The following is a 20190-nucleotide window of genomic DNA, read 5'->3' as shown; positions in this document are numbered from 1 at the left end:
GAAGCCTTCATAGTGAAGAGTAATCGCGTCTCGAGGCTGACCTCGGTCTTCGGCATTCGGACAACGCAAAGCTCCATAGACGTTTGAAGTTGCAACGAGCTGGCTCCGGCGCTGATGGCGTGCGCCATGCCCTTGCTCGCCTTTATCTCTCGGCAAATGAGCGTGCGTTCGGACAGCCAGGCGAGGACTGCGGCGTCGATGGCGTTCTGTTCCTCGCCGCAGAAATGCACAAACGGACGGCTGGCGATGGACGGGCGTCCTCCACCACGCCAGCAAAGCGGCGCAGGTAATCTGTGGATGCGATGAGTGCGCGAAGGGTCTCTCTTTCATGCTCTCGGGCTCTCGGTCCTCGGTCCTCGGTCTCCATAGATGTTTGAAGTTGGACTCCAGTGTGCTCAACTGCCATTTTTGGCAATCTGCAGGCGGTGAATCGAAACGTAGGAGCTCTATACCGGTGGAGGAAGTCGAATGACGGGGGATCTGCGCTCTGTTTTGGAATGGGGACTGCAGAGTCTCACATACAATCCGTGCGTCGACTTTGGCATCGATACATTTAGTCCGATCCTCTGCTTCGTGGGCTCTTCAACATCATCGTCACGACAAACTTTCCAAACTTCCTTTTCTCTGGACCGCTCTCTGCAGCAACAAACTTACCACACAATGCACCCGGCCAAAAGCAGTAACTCCAGTCCAACGTCGAAGGTCTGCATTTTTTCGCAGTTTGTAATCCGGAATGGGACACGGCGGAGAAAGAATACCCCGTTCGTCCTTCGTCTGTCTGCTCGTCCGCGGACGGACTGGACAGAAGGTCGTTTCGCGTGATTATATCATGTTGGGATGGGCCTGCCGAGCCCGACGGACGTCACGCCAAGGTCATGACGACTGTACAGCCCCAGCATAACAACCTTCTCAACGGATGACGACGAGCCGCCGACACAGCATTCCTACCTACTACCCAAACACCTGGCAAGCAAGAAAGAGCATGGAAGGCCGCACATGGAAGACAAGACGTCGTCGTGGCAGTCACTCGGATCGCGGGAACGGTTGCTCCCGGGTACGAAAGGGAACGGGCGGCCGGACAAGGGCTGCTTGGCCTCATCATTATCGCCTGGCAACCAAGCTGGTGGCTGCGAACGAAGCGTTGCTCCCTTGTTTTGATAAGATGACTCTGGCACTGCCGACTGCCGGCCTCCTGCCAGGCTGTCGTGCCAAATGTACCGGCTGGGTTTTGGCTGGGGGACGCTGTTGGGATTGGTAATGCGTGGGATGAGTCGAAGGATTAGTGGATAGTGGGATATATATGGATGGTTTTCCGCTCACTGACTATCCACAACAGCCTCCATTTTTCACATTCAAGTGGGTCAGCAAGCAGTACTTTTCCTTGTGCTCATCGTCGACTACCTGGCCCTCCTTTCCCATCCGTCAAACAGGAAGACGACTAGGTATTTGCACACAGGCCAACCACTTCCACATTCGAAGCCACGGCCACAAATCAACTTCTCCCACGGCTCTGTTGAACCGCATCACCCAAATGGTCAACACAGCCAGCATCACACCCGCAACCATGCCACTAGCCATGTCGAGCAACAACAACGTCAACAAGATCAACAACGTCAGCAGCCTGGAGTCGCCATCAACCACCTCCTCATCTCCCCCCTCGTCCTCCTCGCTCCACAACCAAACATGCCCGCACAAGGACGACGACATTGCCTGCGAATGCAAGACTGCCGCCAACGCCAACAACACCCCTTCGGCCAAATCCTTCCCCTTCCCCCCTCAATCATCCTCCTCAACCAAAAAGTCGGAGCACGAAGACGACGCCATCAACCCCCTGGCTTCGCCCCCGCTCGCTGCTCTGACCAAAACAACGTCCAACACCGGGTCCCACAAGAGCAAGCGCTTCTCGGCGCTCCGGCGTGGCTTGTCGCGGACGACGACGAGCTCCAAGCGCCAGAGCAAGAGCGTGTATGAGAGCGGGAGTGACAGCGAGGGCGAGCGCCAGCGCCAGCGCATCAAGAGGGGCGAAGAGGGCCAGTTGGCCGGCGTGGCGTTGGCTTATATCATGCAGTATCGACGGGGGGTGATGGGGTAGCTTGGGGATGGGAGGACGGGGTTGTTGAGGAGGAAAGGATGACGTGGGGAAAGGGTCAATTGCTCCTCCGTTTTGCGGGTTTGGCGTTTTGGATGGTTGGATGGTTTCGGATCACTCCTCGTTTATATCTCAATGGGTAGGTACTTGGTAGATTGGATTCACTGGCGGATCGGATTAGACTGCGCGCCTTTCACGATGGCACGAACTACAGAACAGAATCATCATCACTGTGTTGCATCACTCCTCCCTAACATTCTCCGTGTAGGTGATTACCATGCATTGAGTGATTGCCCTCTCTTCAGCAATGTGTGTTGGAGACCTTGATTCAGGCCAGGTCCTGGTTCCGCTCAAAGGGGCAAATTCGGCCGGGGCCGGTCCAGCGTCGAACGTCGTGGCCGGTGGAAGGACCCGAAACGGATGCGGGTGGTTGCGCCTGTGGGATCTGAGATGATGGTGGTGGAGCTTGTGGAGGGTTTGCAGGATGGTCGGGAGAGGTTGGTCGCAATAGCTCACTCACTGCCCTCTATTTAGACAGAAGAGCGCACTCTACATTATTCAGCTGGGCAGATGACGATGCAAGGCGAAGTCACTGTGTTGTAGTCGTCGCTGCTTCGTCGAGTTGGTGCTTCGAATGGTGGTCTTGTTCGGTCGGTTTCGGTTTCGCTCCCACGGCTTGCGTCGCACTCGGGCGCGGACATTTCAAGTCCGTCCGGTGAAAGCGCGTTGGACTCCTGTTTTGGGCGTCGGCTGGGCTGAATATCTGAAGTCAAACAAAGCCACAATGTTACGGTTTCTCCCCTTCAAACTGACGGCCTTCCTTTTCATTCACCTTGTTTGCTCTCCTTACTGTTTTAGGCTAGCAGATAGTCACGTGTAGCGCTAGAGAGCTTGCATGTACGCTCGCCTCCGCCGCTACACCTTAGAATCCATCTTGATTTCACCCATCCATAACACACAAGAGATGTCAGTGATGAGGAGCTCTGCTGGGTTGGAGTGGTTGGTGCTGCAGGCCTTATCAGGGGATTTTGATGTAACTTTTGCCTAGGAAGTTTTCTCATTTTGGCCGAAACTGGAAGTGTGCTCAAGTTTGGACGTCTTGGGTGGCTGTATCGGTGATATGAGGCCTGTTGATACACATATTAGTAATGCATTGATCCATGATCCATCGATCCACATTATGTCGATTCGCGGTCCATTGGTCCATGATCCATCGATACTAAATCTTTTGATGTCGGGCGCATCGATTTCACTGCTGTAAGATATGCTGGACACGTCGTGGGATGCACTGGTGTCGTCGTTGCTAGCTTCAGTGATATCGGACGTTGAAGCGCGTTACAACAAAGCGGAATACCTTGAACCTCATAGAAGTTCAACATTGGCGGCAAATCTGAAGTTGCCTCGTTTGGCAACATAGCCAAAAGGGGTAATCGGGGTTTCGTAACTTCAGACGTCTAGAGAGTTTTGGCAAGTGAAGTGAGGCGCAGGCGAGATGGAAAGGTGTGGGCGAGAAGACGACACGTCCAAGAAGGGTAATCATGCTTTGCAACTTCAAACGTTTGTGGAATTCTGGTCGGAGATGTGAATTTTGGCAAGACGACGGCAGGACGTCCGAAAAATGCAAGTCATTACAACTTCAAACGTCTATGAGGATTTGGGCGGAGGAGGAGGTGGCGCTGTGGACGAGGGCAGGCGTGGATGGGCATGGGCGGTGATGGGTGGGCATGACTAAGATGTCCGAAAAGGGTAATCAGGTTTTGCAACTTCAAACGTCTATGGGACTTTGGCCGGAGAACTTTTTTAAATATCGAGATACATGCGCATAGGGGGTTCCCAGGGGTATTACAGGGGGTAAGGGGGTGGTATGTCGGCGAAATCACTGACATGACCCAAAATGGTAAGGTCGGATTCACGCAACTTCAAACGTCTATGGATTTTTGGTCGCATATATCGCGGTGTGGACGGGTTATATACATCCGATGGGTTAGATGTGAAGGACCTTCAGGTTCGCTGGGCACCAACCTCGGGCCTAGGTTGCCGACTTGCCGTCGATATCTACACATGTTCACTCTTCTTAGTCATGACCCAAAGCGGTAATTTCAGTGTTCATTCCAACATCAAACGTCTGATCTTTTTCAAACTGGTTTGAAGCATCCTCGCCTGACTCGCCCAAACGAAGGTTGGCCAGCTCGGAATGCTCCAAGATCAATCACTCATTATGCAGTCTAAGCTTCCACAGGACTGAGCCTGCCCGGTCTCAGAGGTCACTTCCAAAGTGTCTGGAAGACTCTGAAAGAATAAGCAAGGCACTGTGACAACCTGCGGCCCAGGTTGCCGTCTATCTCTATGCTTGAAGTTGTGCAAATCTACTCTTGTTGGTCACGACCCAAAAAGGCAATTTCGGTGTTGACTCCAACATCAAACGTCTGATCGTTCGGACAGGTTTGAAGGACATCTCGAGGAGGTCGGATTGAAGGGTCACTTCGAAAGTGTCAGAAAGGCTTTTACGTCTTCACTTTGCAAGCGTTTGCGATGGCCGTCTAAGAACGAACCTGCAAAGGGCTGGCTGTTCGAGTCTCACTTCCAACGTATTTGAAAGGTTTATATTCGGTTCTGAGGGCCATCTCGCAAGTGTTCGCAAGGAATTTGATGGACTGTCAGCGCCCCGCTAGCCAATCCGCACCACCTCACGCGCCTTCCATCGCACAAATCCCCCACCTTCCGTACACACCCTCTTTCCTCTACACCAACCAAGGTCGCGCAGCATGTCGCAATGGCAACACTCCGCGGTACCACGGCAGTAAGGATTCCAGCAACACGGGCTCCAACGCACTGACTGCGCAACAAGGCACGACGCTATCAAGATCATCAACGTGCTGGCAGGGTATCCCATCACGTTGCGGTCTGCTGTGTTGCGTTGTGCCGCGTTGATGACCGCGTAAGTTCGTGTTGCAAGTACACGACAGACCCACCCACTCACTAGGTACCTCAGAGCTTCGGACTAGTTCGAAGGACATCTCAACAACCTACGTGCCCCGCTCAACGGCTGAGCCAAGACTGATTCCGATGATGCTGCAGAGGAAAAGCCAAGCAGCACCTTCAACACCATCACTTACCTGTCCAGTACACTCACTGCTCCGATAGGATAATGTTCGGCGTTGGAGCAGTCGGGCGGCGCAGAGAGAGAGGAAAGGCTTTGGTAGTTTTCAACTGAAGCGCTCCAATGGTTGAAAAGCTGCGAGAGGTTTTGAAAGCTTCAAACTCGACCATAGACGTTTGACGTTGCGGCACGGACCTGAAGTACCGCTTTCGGCCAGGTGTTCGAGGGGCAGCAGTCGGTGCGATCGAAAGGGAACGCTTCGACAGCTTCGCAGTAGTCAAGCTTTCCAAATCCTTTGAAAGCTTCAAACTCAGCCAAACAGACGTTCAAAGTCGCGGGCTCGGTACCCAAACTACCCCTTTCGACCACGCCTCCGCAAAGCCCATCTCAAGCAGTTACCCAGTATCCAGACCAAGTAGCAATCAAACCCTCACATCACCAACAATGTAACGAGAGCCAAATGCAGCGAGAGAGTGAGAGAGGGTATTCGTATGATTCTTTTCTCGCAGCCACCAGCAGCGTACATTTACAGCCCGTCGCGCCCCATCCCGCCATTTCAAAACGAAAAAAACAACGCCCCAGCCAATTTGGTATCAAGTCATCATCATCCCATCGCGTCGCTGTTGCGAAGAGCCGTACCATCTCATCCCGTCCATCCGTATCCATACCAGAGCCGAGTGTCTTCCCTTTACCGTGCGTGTGCATTCCATAAGCAAGAAAAGGATGCATGCGCATGCATTAAGTGTAGCTACCCCGCCAACGCAGGGGCGAAAGAAGGAAAATGAGAGAGAGAAAGGAGAAGCGAGGGAGAGAGCGGGAGAGAAAGCCGACAAAGAAGCAGAGCGAAAAGGGCTTCAAGTGTCGTGTCGCGAGCGAGGAATCTACGCCGCACCACCACCAACCTGGCCCTTCTGGAGCTTTCTCCGGTCCCAGACGCACATGACGATAGCGACGACGGTGGCGACGCCGCCCAGCGCAATGGCGAGGGCATAGGCGTCCTTCAGTCCCGCCATGTACGCCTCGAGGATGCCCTGCAGCTGGGCGCCCTCAAAGACGCCGCGCAGCTCCGTCGCGCCCGTCGCAACGACGAGCTTTGGGTCGACGCCCGCAACGTTCTTGCTGACCTCCTGCACCAGGCGGTTGGAGAAGAGCGATTGGCCGACCGACACAAAGATGGCGCCGGCCACCGTCTGCCAGAAGATGAGGATGGCCGTCATGCTCGACACGTCCGAGGCGGGGACCACGGCCTGTCCGACGATGACGGGGATTTGGATGCCCAGCCCGGAGCCGATGCCCGTGAGCGCTTGGTAGCCGATCCATTCGGAGCTGGGCGTCGAGAGGGAGAAGGTGTAGATGAGACCGGAGCCAATGCAGGCAAGGGCTGCGCCGGCGACCATCAGAGGGAGGTAGTGGCCGAGTGCGGTGATGAAGCCGCCGCTGAAAATGGTGAAGAGACCTGGCAAGCCGGTTAGTCGATACTCGTTTTGAAGTCAATAGAAAGAAGGGCACTCACCAATGGCCAGAATGAAGGGCAAGTTGCGGATGCCCGACTGCGCCGCCGACACACCATTGACAGCTTGGAAGTAGATGGGCAGGTAGTACAGGAGCAGCATGAAGACGGACGAGTTGAAGAACTGGAACACGCAGAGGAGACCCAGCGTCTTTTGCTTGAGCAGACGCGGCACCATGAGCGCGCGGTCACCGAGCCACCACTCAATCACCAAGAACAGCGCGATGATGACGCCGAAGCCGACCAGCACGCCAATGACGTCGGAGCTGCCCCAGGACTTGGTTGTGCCGCCCCACTGCAGAGCGAGGATGAGACAGGTAAAGGCGCACAGGAGCACAGCCGTGCCGAGCAGGTCCATCTGATAGATTTTCTCCTTGAGCGTCTCTTTCACCGGCTTCGCAGCCTTGGGTGTCGTGAACCAGATCACGATGATGGCGGCGCTGAGACCACCGACGGGAAGGTTGATGTAGAAGCACCAGCGCCATGAGACACCGCTAGCAAAGGCGCCACCGATGAGGGGTCCAATGACAGAGGCGACGGCGTATGTCGCACCCAGGATACCAGTGTACGCGGGAACTTGACTCGGGGGTGCAGTAAAGGCGATGATGGTGTAGCAGCCGGCAGCAATACCTGCGCCGCCCATGCCAGCAATGGCACGGCCGACGATGAGCGTGGTGCTGTCTTGGGCGACACCTGGAACAGTCAGTTGATATTCAGTGTTGTTGGACAGTGGAATGCTCACCGCAAATCAAACTGCCAACCTCAAAAATGAAGATGCAGATCAAGAAGACAGTCTTGAGAGGAAAGTACTTGTACGCCTTTCCCCATGTCGACTGAAAGGCGGCAACCGTGAGAAAAAAGGCACTGCCATACCAACCAACCTGGTCCAAGCTCTTGAAATCGTCTGTGATTTTTGGGATTGCGGTGGCGACAATGGTCATGTCCAGGGCGACCTGTGACACGTCAGTAACCTGGTCCGCTACAGGGCAGAGAGGAAGCTCACCAAGAAGATGGCCAGGATGACGGCAATGACGATGATGGCCAGCTTCAAGCCCGTGGGGTACTCTGAGCTCACAACGGGCTCGAGCTTGGCTCCATCCTCGTCGACAAAGGCTTCGACATCCTTGGCTTGGATGGCTTTTTCGTCAGTGCTGTCCCGACGGCTGGCCGTGGACTTGTCGTCTGCCAAGCTGGTGTGCGAAGTTTTGGCCGAGCCATGGTCTCGTGCAGTTGGGACCTGCAGGGTGGTGTTGCCTGCGTCCACGTCCTTGTCGGATGCTGCCATTGCGTAGGGACTTGAGGATTGCAGAGGGCAGATGGATGGGGAGGAGCGAGTGGGCGGTCCAAGGGTTCAAGGGACCGGACTAGCGAGATGTCAAGGCCCCAAAAAAGAAGCGGGCTGGCGGTGCGGAAAGAGGAACAAAGGGATGGGTCGAAGAGTGTCTGGAACCGACAATGCTCTCTCTCTTTGGTTTGTTAGCCTTATCACGGGCAGCGGCGACAACGGCCAGTCTATATAGTGAGTGAAGCGGCATGGCCTTTCTGGCGGGCACAGGTGCATGGAGATAGCGGATGAGCAATGGCTTGTCAGATGTGTCCACGACCGGATGCAGCGCCGGACGATTTTCGCACCTTCTCAAAATGATTCATTATGGATGTCTGTTGTTGATTGGAACGAAGCGACATGGGCTTGCACGGGGTACGGCAGGGCGCGAGGGGTACTAGATCCTTAGCACGGCGCTACACGGCATGCTTACGAGAGCCGCCGCCGTCTACCTTGTCAAGATTGGATGCGTCCGTCTGGAATGAATCAAGACGTGTCTGTCTGCCACAGAGGTGGTGGGCCATGATTGGTTGGTTTTTCTTGCTGCTGACGGTGGGTATTCCGCCCATGGACCATCTCCACAAGTCCAAGCTGAGCATTTGGGCCAGCAAACACAAGGCAGCAATTGATGGTTGTCGACGGTGAGCAAAACAAAGGGCGCGATTGAGTCAAAAGCGCTGAAAGGACAATCCCAACACGGGAGGCGGCCGCGCCTCGTCCCGGGCGGACCAAACCACGCGGACGAGATGAGCAAGATAGACTTTGGGTGTCCAAAGCAAAAACATGAGCATCAGCACGCAACATGATGCCAGTATCGCGGACAGGCTGAACCCAAGGCTACACAGCAGTTGGCGGGCCGACCTGACAGCAATTCCACGTGCCTAGGCGAGAGTGCAGCAATCTGTTCGTCCGTTGGAGATAGGGACGAAGACCGGCGCCATGGGCCTACCATTGTGCTGGGAGATCGACGTTGCGAGCCCTGTCGCCTGCCGATTGGACGAGTTCCGGCTCGCGTTCGCGTTGCCTTTGCTCTGGTGTCTGACATGTGTGATAACCACGCTCAGTAGGGCTGAATGCACCTTGCAAGTCACGGTCTCGTCTCACTCACGTCAGCCGCCTCAACAACTCTTCGAGCCCTCAATCCTCTACACTGTCACCGTAAACTCCGTGTCAATCTGTCACTCATGGAACTCTCCGAAAAGGGTCCATATGAGGATTGACGCGCCGCCATCCTGAAGGCTTTCCCACCCGCATCATGGCCACCACCGTTGGGCAAAAAGCCCTCGACCCCGCCATCATTCACGCTTTGCGTCACCCTCAACCTATAGATAGGATCCACCGCCGACCGAGAGTACCACACTTGAACTGCACGCCTTCAGGCTCCAGCAGACTGCCTGCCCCGTCGGGAAACACTTGCGTCGACCTGACGTGAAACGAGCCTAGTTTCTTTCTATTTTGCAAACAGGGCGAGCGCTTTTGGTCCTAAACAAAATGACTCCCAATTTTACCGTACCCCCTTTGGTATGCGCTTTTCGTCCGTACTAAGTCCGCAAGTCCGTCGACTTCGACCCCAAATTCAAGGGAGGTTGTCAATGCTGTCGGCTTTTCCGTTTGACGAGTCAAGCCCCTTCACCGTGTACCCCTTGGCCTCCTGGATAACGTCCCGCCAACCAAACGCGTCTTCGACCTTGCCGCGCTGGACACCCTGCAGCGACGTAAGCAGCTTCATGCAGGCTGGTCCAGGCTCGTCGCCCTGGATATATTCGAATTTGTCGCCCTTGGATCCCATGGTGATGGATTTGATGGGGACGAGCGCCGCGGCCGTGCCAGCAGCAACGACTTCGGAAAAGGTGGGCAACTCGCTGTAGGGTATCTAGGGGGCGTCCGTCAGCGAGGGCTGGCAGGGGGGTTTGAAAATCATCTCCTCACCGGTCGACACTCGACGTTCCAGCCAAATGACTTGGCGAGCATGCATGCGCTGTCAGATGTGACACTCTTGATTACGTTTTTGCTGTCTGGCACAACCACCGTAACTTTGTCGCCATTCTTCTTGATTCCGATGAATCCCGAAGTCGAGAACTCGTCAATCTCACTGCGAGTCTTGCTGTCGAGATGGAGCGTGATGCCAAATCCTTCAGAGCGCGCCTTGTCGCTGTGTCTCAGCACAGGAGCATAGTTTCCACCAATCTTTGCAGAGCCAGTACCCTCTGGCGCGGCGCGGTCAAAATCCTCGAGAATGAGGCAATCCACTGGATGCACGCCGTGATAGACGCCAGTGGGCATCACGTAGACACAGAAGGTGTATTCCTCCGGGGGAGACAGTCCCAACTGGGCGCTTGAACCGAACAGCAGAGGGCGGATGTACATGGCAGCACCAGTCTCATGCGGCGGAACAAAGTCGGCGTTGAGCGCCACAGCAAGACGACAGGCCCTGAGGAAAAGATTCTTGGGCACCTCTGGGATGGAAATGTAAGATGCAGAGTGCTGCATGCGTTCGGCGTTCATGCTGGGGCGGAAGACGAAAATTTCCTTGTCGCCAGGTCCACGGAAAGCCTTCATTCCCTCGTAGCACTGCTGGCCTGCCCACAGTCAGATGTGCCAAGTTTGTTTAAAATATCCAACTGACCGTAGTTGAGGCCGGGCGCCATTCCGTGGATGCGCATAAAAGGGTCCTTGACGAACTCGGGTTCTGTCCATTGTCCGGTCTGCTTGCTGTAGTGGCATTCAATGTGGCCGTTGACTGGCTGCAGATTAGCAACGAGATCCGGCTGCGGGGACTCATGCTCGTACCCTCACGGACTTTGAATCCCACATTGCTCCAGTCTGGGAAAAGGCGAGTCAGTGGTCGCGCGACAGATTTGGTGGCATGACGTGGATGGAGCTGTACCGATGGAGTTGGTAGGCGGGGGAGGGAATTGGGAAGCCATTGGAGACGCGGCTCGTTGTTGGTGGTGTGTGGAGGGCGAGGACAAAGTGCGGTGTAGTGGAAAGATGGGGAGCTTTGTGGGACAAAACAGTCATGATCTCACAGCTTCGGGTTCCTGGCGGGATCGGCGGCGGGACCAGACGGGAGTCTGTCGGATGCGGAGGCCCCGTGTCTTGAGCCCGCCACCTGTGGGGAGCGAATCATGACAATACCTATCCGATGGCATAAAAACACGAGGAGGACAGGTCGTTTTGTCCTTTTGGACCGGCCGAAGCTCTGCTCTGCATGGGTTGCTGCAGGCCTGCCGCTCGCTCCCTCTCTCAAACTACATATCCCGGCATGACAGCTCCTAATGACAACATTGATTCTTCTTGTATGCGAATTTTACACAGAGCACTGAGGTCAGACAACATGGTGTTTGTGTGGGCGAGGTTTTCCCTGGCTGTCCCTCCGGCCCGAGCGCATCACTGTCGCGCCCAACTCTAAGCGGAGGATCGCGCAACCTGAGCTCTCCTGAACCTTTCAACATGACGCCACCTTGGCGCGTTTCCTCTTTCTAATTCGGGTCTCTATTCTCAGCCTCTACATCATCTTTCCTACTGTATAAACATTCGTCATGCCTCACGGAGCCACTCGCCGCTTCGTGCTACTCCTGATCCTCGGAGCCGGCTTGATATCTGTCTTCTTCATCTCCTCGTTCCGCAACCAGCCAGAAGGCGTTCGACACCCAAATGTCGTCGGCAGCGGCAGCACACAACGACTCGAATCTTTGGACGAATCGACTTTGAACGGACCTGCCATCGCGCCCAAGCTGGGCAACGAGACCATCAAGGCCGAACTGGGGCGCGCAGCATGGAAGCTCCTCCACACCACCTTTGCGCGCTTCCCCGACAAGCCCAGCGAGGATGAAAAGGTCGCACTCAAGAACTACATTCACTTGTTCCAGCGGCTATATCCATGGTAAGACGCCGATCGCTGTCGTCTGGTGTGACAGCTACTGACAAGCAATAATGCGACAGCGGCGAGTGCGCATCACATTTTGCGACCATCCTCGAAAAGTATCCTCCTCAAGTCTCGTCGCGCTCGGCGGCCGCAGCCTGGGGCTGCCACGTCCACAACCAAGTCAACAAGCGACTCCAAAAACCCTTGTTTGACTGCTCAAATATCGGCGACTTTTATGATTGCGGGTGCGCAGAAACCGAGGAGGAGGCTGCAGCCAAGAAGAAGGACAAGGCAAAGTCGGTAAAGAAGCCAGACATGCCGGCGGATCGGGTGGAAAAGATTAGCGGAGACAATGGGCGAGACTTGGATATTGAAGGCATTATGAGCGGCGAGAAGCCGCTGGAGCTGGAAAAGGAGGGGTGAGTAGCCCGCCGTCCGACATGTCTCGAGCTTGTGATGGCTAATGCTGCACGTGGACGCGCCAGGCCGACCAGAGGGGGTTGAGATGTGCAGCAAAATTCGACATATGGCTTTGACAGTGCTTTGTCGGGGTGGTACAGGTGCGGCGCACGGCGTTGGGTTTTGGAAATGACGGCATCAGGAGTCGAGGTCATGCTCTACAGACTGGTGCTGCTGCTACTGCGAATGAATCGCGCGTCTCGTATCTTTGCCGACGACTTGGTGGGTTTTGAAAAGCAAGCCAGTCGGGGCTGGCGCAGCGCAATCAAACAAAGTTCCGAATCAAGCATGCGTGCTGCAAGACAAGAGAGCGTGTGATTTCAGATGGTACAACATGGGTGGATGCCCGTGGATGGCGGCGTTGGTGGGCCCACGAGCACAGGGCCTGTCCAGTCCGTGTGTGTGGCGCTAGGAAAAGATTCAAAGCTCAACCTTCAAACTCGGGTTGCGCCAGACTCTCTCCTCTCGCATTCCTCACCTCCAAATTCTGACCAGCCTATATCCGCGCTTGCGTTGCCTCAGCCAACCTCGAACCTGCCAGCGCCTCTGCGCAACCCATTCCCGCCGTCCCCACGCTCGACCCCCACCAGTCGCTTTGTTTACGCCTCGTCGCGACTGTTTGCGCCATGGTCTCGTTTTCCTGCGAGGTACCGTCTGCACACACACGAAGCCCAATGCCGTTCTGCGCTGACTGATTTGCTTGCTTTGCAGGGTTGCGGCGATGTCCTCACCAAGAAGAAGCTCGACGGCCACCGCAATCAGTGCTGGAATGCCTCGTACACTTGCATCGACTGTATGAAGCATTTCCAAGGAACGTCCTACAAAGCGCATACCGTCCGTCCCTCCGCCCCTCCCGCGCAACCCCTTACTGCCTCAGAGACAGCTGTTGTCAAGACTGCTGCCCCGCTGCTGCTCCTCCGTCTCGACCATGTCGCGACCCATTGTCTGCACCCTCCAACAAGTAAAGATGCTGACGTTTTTCCAACACCAAAAGTCGTGCATGAGCGAGGCTCAAAAGTACCAGGGCAAGCTGTATAAGGAAAAGAAGCCCAAGGGCCAGCAAAATGGCAACCACAACAATTCGCAAGCTCTGGTAAAGACCCCGGCCGCTGTCGAACAGGCACCCGCCATCGTGGACGTCCCACCCGCTGCTCCCAGCCCGCCGCCAGCTGTAAATGTATTCGACTTCTTGGTCGCCGACGATACCCCCACCGCTCCAAGAATATCCCACCAGGGGGCAACGGCTGACGAGACTCGAATGATTGAGGATGGACAGGATGCTACTACGAGCAACACGACAACTACGCAAAACACCCCCGGGCCCAGCAGCTCCGAGCAGGATCGCAGGTATGAGGAAGACGGCCACCACCACTTTGGAAGGCCCGGACTGGACCGCTTCGACTCTTGGGACCTTGAACCAACTCTCCACAAGCACCAGACCAGGGCGCCATATACACCGGCTAACAAATGGGACCACCATCGCAGGGAGCCGCAGGAGCAGTCGACGGCCAAAAGCAGCAAATCGGACAAGAAGCGCAAGCGCCAGCACGACGACGCCACGGCCGAGGACACGACCATGATTGACGCACCACCCATGCTTCACACGGGATTGACGGGCGGCCTCAACAAGATGACGACGGCCGCGGGCGACGCCGCCTTTCCCTCGCCCGACTCGTCCGGCGAAGCGGCCGACGACTCCAACGACGCGCCCTCACCGTCCGCCTCGTCCCCCATCAAGCGCAAGAAGCACAGCGCCGCGTCGTCGACCAAGGAGCACTCGCGCAAAGACAAGGACGCCAAGAAGAGCAAGAAATCCAAGCACGACAATGCCACCACCGAACGACGCGGCCGCGAAATCGTTCGCGTGCGTCGCCGCCGCGCCAGCTCCTCGTCCCCGGAAACCCGCAAACCAAAGGCCATTGAGTTCCCCCAGCAGGACGACTCGGGTGCCGTGGTCAAGTACGACAAGCACGCCGCTGCCATTGCGCCCTCGGGCAATGCGCGGGCCGATCTCTTCTTTAGTCTCGTCAACAAGGGCCCCGACAGCGAAAAGGGTGTCAGCTTGAACAAGGCGCTGAAGCGCTATTTCAAGGAGCAGGGAGCGGCGAGCTCAAAGGCGGACGAGGAGAAGGAGCTGTGGAAGGCGTTGCGGTTGAGGCGAAATGACAGGGGAGAGGTTGTGTTGTTTGCAGACGCATGAGGAGTGATGCGCACCTCGCCAAGTCGGTTTGCTGGAGGTCGAGAATGTAAAAGTACTGGTGCAGAGAGGCCTGCAAGAAAGACTTCACCAACGGGAAAGAGGAACAGATGGCTGGCTTCGACTTGAATAAGAATTGGCTCGTTTGACTGAACTGGGACTGGGCGGCGCTCGCGGTTCGGAAAAGCATTGTACTATCAATCTTGTCACACCAAACACGGGACTTTTTCAGGTGGCTTGCCGCCCCTTTCGTGAGCTGGATTTGCTGATGCCGATTTGTGAAGTGGAGGGACGAAATGGCGGATTGCAAGGCTTTCGATTATGCTGACGAAAAAAGCCCACTTCGTCGAATACGTAGATATTTAGTCTCCCCAGCCCAGCATCGTCCAAGGTATCTCTAAGCACGGACGAGAGCCATCTCTTGAAATCAAACCGTTGCGCCAACCCATGCCCGTATCCATATCCATATTTTTTGTTCTCTCCCATCAAATCACCACCCCCTACTCCAAATCCATATCCTCATCCTCATCATCATAACCACCTCTTGTCGCGTCCTCACTCCCCGCACGCACGCCCGCGCCCTCCTCCCTCTCAGCATCCTTGCGCGCACTCTCCTTCGCCGCGCCAATCTTGCGCAGGCCGTCGATGACGCCGCCGATGAAGCTGCGGCCCTCGGCCACCTCCATGCCGCCCACCCCGTTCATCTTGACGCCGCCCGCCGCCTCGAGCACATCCACACCCGCCCTCAACTTGGCCATGCGCACCTCCCTCAAATCGCGCATCAGCCGTCTCACAGCGTTCGGATCCTCAAAGTCGTCGGGCGCCGCCTCCAGCAGTATGGTGCCCAGCTCGAGCCAGTGGTAGGGCAGCGCGTCGTTGGGGGCGGTGGCGACGGCGCTGGGCAGGAAGGGCGCGGTCAATGTGTTGGAGACGTCGCGCGGCGGGGCCGGAGGAGGTGAGAAGGCGTCTTTGCTGTGCTCGGTTTCGAATTCGAGGATCGCTGTCAGAGCGACGGGGTGCAGCCATGGTGGTGGTGATATGTTGGCTCGTTTTTGCCGCTTGAGCACCAGCGCGAGCCAGAGGGGGATGTTGGCCCGGTGGGGTGGGATGAGTGCTGGTGTGGTGCCCTGGGGATGTGTTAGTCGTGGGTAGCCCGAGGTAGTGGAGGGGTAGCAGTGTAAAGGTTGAGGCCCAGGTAGGCAGACAGACAGACAAACGTACATTTGCTCGGTGGTGGTGGTGATGGTGGAGATGTTGTGCTGGCGGCGGGGTCAACTCACTCCTAGCAGTTCGAGGCTCTCGAGACGCTGCCGCGGCACCACGGTGACGAGCTCCATCTCGCACAGGAAAGCAACCTCGGACGGCGTCAGCCCAGGAGGTAACGGGAGCGCCATGGTGTCGTTAGGCACGAAAGCAAAGTAGATGTTGGGTGCGCGTGCGTGCTAGCGGGAAGACGCGACGAGTTTCGTCGACGCGCAGACCGGACATTAGCCGAGTGGATTTCGTGGTGTTTAGGTTCTCGTCTCGAGCTCTCTTTTCCTTCTCACCACCGGGCAAAAAAAATAGACAGAAGCTGTTTCGAGCGGTGTTCTGTTGACGAGAAAGTCAATCGAAACGCTGCCATGGACCCGCCCGCAGTTTTCAAGGTCCTGGCGTTGGGCTTCACGCTGCTGCTGATTCCGTCGTGGGAATGGCTGTCCAAGGTTTCGGACAGGGTGCCCGAACCGTATCTCGTGAGTAGCAACATTGCGATGGAAGATAGGCTTTCCCGCAGAATGAGAGTGGAGAATTTTTAGACTGATGGAAATTCTCAGGATGAAGTCTTCCACGTCGGCCAGGCCCAGGTCTACTGCGCCGGAGATTTTGGCAAATGGGATCCAAAAATCACCACGCCCCCTGGGTTGTACGTTGAGAACAAGACCCCTGTGGAAAAACTCTTGACTGATCAATTGCCCAAGATACCTGCTGTCTTATGTCGTATTCCGACTCACGGGCCGCTGCGACATCTTCATCCTGCGCGCTCTCAATTGCTCCCTAGCCCTGTTCATTGCGCAAATCTGCTTTTCCGTTCTCACGCGCCTGTACGGCCTTTTGAAGAAACGAGATGCTTCGCCGACAAACTTTGCGTACGACAGGAGAGAGACTGCCCTCTTCACGAGCGCCATTCACACGGCCATCAACATCTGCCTTTTCCCGCCCCTGTTCTTCTTCCTGGGGCTGTATTATACCGATGTTCCCTCGACGCTTTTCGTCCTGCTGAGCTACCACCATGCCTTGCGGACGCAGCAAAAGAAGGATTCAAAGATTTCTTCTGCAATTGTTACCGTCTTGATCGGCATTGCGGCGCTGTTTTTCAGACAAACCAACATCTTTTGGGTTGCTGTTTTCCCTGCTGGACTCGCCGTCGTCCAGGCGCTCAAAAAGTCGGCACATCCGCCCCCGGAGGGTGCCAAGGAGGAGACGGTTCTTGACGTGTTGCGCATCAGTGCGATGAACATGAGTGTCTATGACAAGCCGGTGCGCTTTGCGTCAGTGACAGGTCTGTTGGATCATGTTCCCCTTGTCGACGGTGTGCTGATCCAGAACAGACTACGTCAAAACGACGCTTTCAATTGGAATCGCTTCTCTACGCTATCCAATCATGGTAGTATCTGCAGCAGCGCCGTACGCCATTCTTGTTGGTCTTTTCGGCGCGTTTGTCGTGTGGAATGGCGGCGTAGTTTTGGGTACGCACTCGACCCGTCCACCCCCTGAGTCGCTCAGACTGACGAAATCCAGGCGACAAATCGAACCACATTGCGACGCTGCATCTCCCGCAGATGCTCTACATCTGGCCCTACATCCTCTTTTTCTCCTTCCCCATACTCGCGCCTTCAATCATCTCGGCCTTACTCTCTCTGCTTCCCGCAACCGCTGTTCCTGCGTCGATTCGATCGTGGGCCAGTCCAGGCCAAAGGGACCTGCTGCCCCGCGTAGCTGTGATTGCGGCGTGGACACTCGTAGCGGCGCTCGTTGTCCACTTTAACACCATCATCCACCCCTTTACGCTGGCCGACAACCGCCACTACGTCTTTTACGTATTCCGCATCCTGCGCATCTACCCAGTCCTCAGATATCTCGCCGCGCCCGCGTACATTGTGGGCGGATGGCTAGTCATCCAAGCGCTCGGCTCGCCGCCGCGACTAGCCATCACGCCTGGCCAAGAAGACGAGAAGAAGCAGCAGTCAGCATCGCAATCGACGGACCCGACGACGAGCAGCAGCCGGAAAGAAGTTGTCGTGCCCAGAGACGTCAAGAAGGACGACCTGGTCGAGGAGGGCTGCCAGGTATCCTTCGTGCTGGTGTGGCTGGCGACGACGTCGCTCAACCTCATCACGGCGCCGCTGGTCGAGCCGCGCTACTTCATCATCCCGTGGATCATGTGGCGCCTGCACTTTCCGATTGGCAACGAGACGGGTGGCGGCGCCGTGGTGAAGGAGAAGAAGAACGAGGAGGATGGCAAGGCAGACGACGCAAGCAGGGTGCCGGAGCAGAGTGCGTGGTTGTGGGTCGAGACGGCGTGGTTCCTGCTCGTCAATCTGGCGACGGGCTATGTGTTTTTGAACTGGGGCTTTGAGTGGCCACAGGAGCCCGGCAGCGTGCAGCGCTTCATGTGGTAGCAGTCTGCATAATGAAGTGGGCGTCTGGTAGAGCCAATGAAAAAGTGAAATCAACCAGGCCTGCTGCTTCCTTTTCGGGCGTCCGCCTCCACTGCCAGCAGCCCAGGTGCTTCTTTCCCTTTCGGCCACCGGCTCCTTCCCATTCATGCAGCACCTCCCCTATCTGCTAATAGCCGGCGATGATCCGGACGCGCCGCTAGTCACAGCCGGCACTATTTAAACCCTCCCCTCATCCCGCCCACTCCGCTCCTTTCCTTTCCTCTTCACCACTCTTTGCCATTTGGCTTAGATCAAGTGTAGTATCGTGAGTTCACTCCCTCCACCCACTCCTCCCTCCGAGGTTTACTGACCCTCTCTTCCAGTGTTCTGTTTAGTTTAATCACTGAACCGAGGCTACGGCCTCAATTCTTTGATTGCTCACTTTTTGAATCTTGATGACCGCCTCTGGGCTTGCCTACGCGCGACTCACAGTGTCGCCCCCGTAGCACTACCGGGGGCTGATGCGACCTACTCAACCTTTTCATTGCTGCGTTCGCTTGATGCGGGCGCGTGAGGAAGAGTTCTGTGTGATGAAGGGTACCACGTCGCTCACCATGTGTCGCCTGACATATTCCTCTCTCCAATTTGTTTGCGCTGGCAATAATCTAGGTATATCCATCTTGTTGTTTGCAAGTCTGCCAGTCGTGTCCCGCCGTCTGCAGCCCTACCCGCCGCCAGTCAGTAGTCAGGGCGCCTCCTCTCCCGCAATCCCTGCCGTCGATCCATCCCGATGACGGCGGCCCGCCAAAACTTTCCCGCTCGCCCGCTGCCATGGCCATCATCCTTCAACCCTCAAAGTCTCTCGGCTTCAATTGAACAGCGCCTGTGACGAGGAGCGCCGAGCTCGCTCAAGAACTAGTCGAAACATTCAGGCTCAGGCAACACCCAGTAAATCCTCCCATAAGGTAGCCCCAAAACCATGGCCACACACGACACCACACCACCTCTTGGCCCCGCCGCCACCACCACGCAACCCAACCCCAACCACGAATACGACGACGTCGACGACGACCCCTTCAACCCCGTCAGCACGGCGCAAAACCTCGAGTCGAGCTACTATACCGAAGGCTACGCGCTGGGGCGCAGCGACGGCGCGCGCGCCGGCCGCATCGAGGGCCGCGTCTTCGGGCTGGAAAAGGGCTACGAGAAGTTCTTCGCCATGGGGCGCTTGGGCGGGCGGGCGGCCGTGTGGGGGGCGCGGCTGCATCAGCACGAAGGAGCAGACCACCGGGAGGAGGAGGAGGAGGAGGAGGCAAACAAGGCGGTGGTAGGAGTGGTGGCGCCGCTGAGGCAGCACCCCCGTCTGGCCGGCCATGTCACGACGCTGCATGCGCTGGCCGAGGCGGCGTCGCTCGAGACGCGGAATACGGAGGACGGCGTTGCGGATTTTGATGATCGGCTGAGGCGCGCCGAGGCCAAGGCCAAGGTCATTGAGAGGGTGGTTGTGGAGCCGCTTGGTGGGGACGAGATGGGGGTGGGAGAGGGGGAGGATGAGGATGGACAACAGGAGGCTGAGGCTGAGGCTGAGACTGAGACAGAGGCACAGCAAAAGGAGGATTTCGCCGTCGAGGTCACTATGGGCGATGTCGAGGTGCGGCTGCGCAAAGAGAGGGAAGACCAGCAGCAGAAGCAGAATGAGACGACGCCGTCCTCATCCAAGAAGCCACCGCCTTCCAGAGCCCCCAAACGCGCCGGCGTCAAAGTGGCAAGCGGCGGTTCTCGAGCACGCGCCGGCGGCGGCGGCGGCGAGAAGAACATGGAGGATTTCGGCATTGGCGAGGCGAGGGCGTTGGGGAGGCTGCTGTGAGTCGTGGGATGGAAGTACATACAATTGGAGCAAAGAAGACACCCGAGACGGATGCGCTAAGCGTCTCGAAAATTATTCGATGGGTCTGTCTGTGGATGCAAAACGCCAATCCACCTCGCTCCTCGAAGCAAGACGGCA

General features: G+C 56.5%; 9 protein-coding genes across 9 annotated transcripts; 6 read left to right on the top strand and 3 right to left on the bottom strand.

Moving 5' to 3' along the window:
* Positions 1-1201: 1201 nt before the first annotated feature.
* Positions 1202-2333, top strand: BKA78DRAFT_61042 (uncharacterized protein). The gene has a single exon (XM_066893458.1). It carries the CDS (start codon positions 1301-1303, stop codon positions 2090-2092), a length of 792 nt encoding a protein of 263 aa, XP_066738625.1. The 5' UTR covers positions 1202-1300; the 3' UTR covers positions 2093-2333.
* A 3311-nt stretch (positions 2334-5644) lies between these two features.
* Positions 5645-6022, top strand: BKA78DRAFT_61037 (uncharacterized protein). Its single transcript, XM_066893457.1, has one exon. It carries the CDS (start codon positions 5681-5683, stop codon positions 5972-5974), a length of 294 nt encoding a protein of 97 aa, XP_066738624.1. The 5' UTR covers positions 5645-5680; the 3' UTR covers positions 5975-6022.
* A 111-nt stretch (positions 6023-6133) lies between these two features.
* Positions 6134-7765, bottom strand: BKA78DRAFT_227372 (major facilitator superfamily domain-containing protein; the record flags this gene model as incomplete). The annotated part of the gene is made up of 4 exons (XM_066883711.1): positions 6134-6645; positions 6703-7392; positions 7442-7652; positions 7703-7765. Coding segments are annotated over 4 exons (1476 nt in total), but the record flags the coding sequence as incomplete, so codon positions are not given.
* Positions 7766-9599: 1834 nt separating this feature from the next.
* BKA78DRAFT_334188 (branched-chain amino acid aminotransferase) lies at positions 9600-10950 on the bottom strand (the record flags this gene model as incomplete). Its single annotated transcript, XM_066890175.1, has 5 exons — positions 9600-9896; positions 9953-10602; positions 10650-10763; positions 10814-10846; positions 10911-10950. The coding sequence occupies 5 exons, from the start codon at positions 10948-10950 to the stop codon at positions 9600-9602; spliced, it is 1134 nt and encodes a 377-aa protein (XP_066738622.1).
* Positions 10951-11745: 795 nt separating this feature from the next.
* Positions 11746-12158, top strand: BKA78DRAFT_233955 (ERV/ALR sulfhydryl oxidase domain-containing protein; the record flags this gene model as incomplete). Its single annotated transcript, XM_066883823.1, has 2 exons — positions 11746-11909; positions 11969-12158. Coding segments are annotated over 2 exons (354 nt in total), but the record flags the coding sequence as incomplete, so codon positions are not given.
* A 572-nt stretch (positions 12159-12730) lies between these two features.
* Positions 12731-14799, top strand: BKA78DRAFT_61008 (uncharacterized protein). Its single transcript, XM_066893456.1, has 4 exons — positions 12731-12997; positions 13062-13184; positions 13345-13697; positions 13836-14799. Exons 1-4 carry the CDS (start codon positions 12977-12979, stop codon positions 14548-14550), a joined length of 1212 nt encoding a protein of 403 aa, XP_066738620.1. The 5' UTR covers positions 12731-12976; the 3' UTR covers positions 14551-14799.
* On the bottom strand, positions 14799-16010 carry BKA78DRAFT_60971 (GINS complex subunit Psf2). Its single transcript, XM_066893455.1, has 2 exons — positions 15828-16010; positions 14799-15674 (listed from the first exon to the last, which is right to left on the bottom strand). The coding sequence occupies exons 1-2, from the start codon at positions 15939-15941 to the stop codon at positions 15048-15050; spliced, it is 741 nt and encodes a 246-aa protein (XP_066738619.1). The 5' UTR covers positions 15942-16010; the 3' UTR covers positions 14799-15047.
* A 93-nt stretch (positions 16011-16103) lies between these two features.
* On the top strand, positions 16104-18262 carry BKA78DRAFT_327958 (alpha-2-glucosyltransferase Alg10). The gene is made up of 5 exons (XM_066889565.1): positions 16104-16280; positions 16362-16450; positions 16506-17086; positions 17136-17273; positions 17326-18262. The coding sequence occupies exons 1-5, from the start codon at positions 16170-16172 to the stop codon at positions 18204-18206; spliced, it is 1800 nt and encodes a 599-aa protein (XP_066738618.1). The 5' UTR covers positions 16104-16169; the 3' UTR covers positions 18207-18262.
* A 992-nt stretch (positions 18263-19254) lies between these two features.
* On the top strand, positions 19255-19689 carry BKA78DRAFT_226423 (uncharacterized protein; the record flags this gene model as incomplete). The annotated part of the gene is made up of 1 exon (XM_066883684.1): positions 19255-19689. A coding segment is annotated over one exon (435 nt), but the record flags the coding sequence as incomplete, so codon positions are not given.
* Between the last annotated feature and the right edge of the window lie 501 nt (positions 19690-20190).

This window comes from Phyllosticta capitalensis, assembly GCF_038381095.1.
Source record: "Phyllosticta capitalensis strain CBS 128856 chromosome Unknown BKA78scaffold_13, whole genome shotgun sequence".
NCBI classification, from domain to species: Eukaryota; Fungi; Ascomycota; class Dothideomycetes; order Botryosphaeriales; family Phyllostictaceae; genus Phyllosticta; species Phyllosticta capitalensis.
This window is presented reverse-complemented; position numbering and strand designations above follow the sequence as displayed.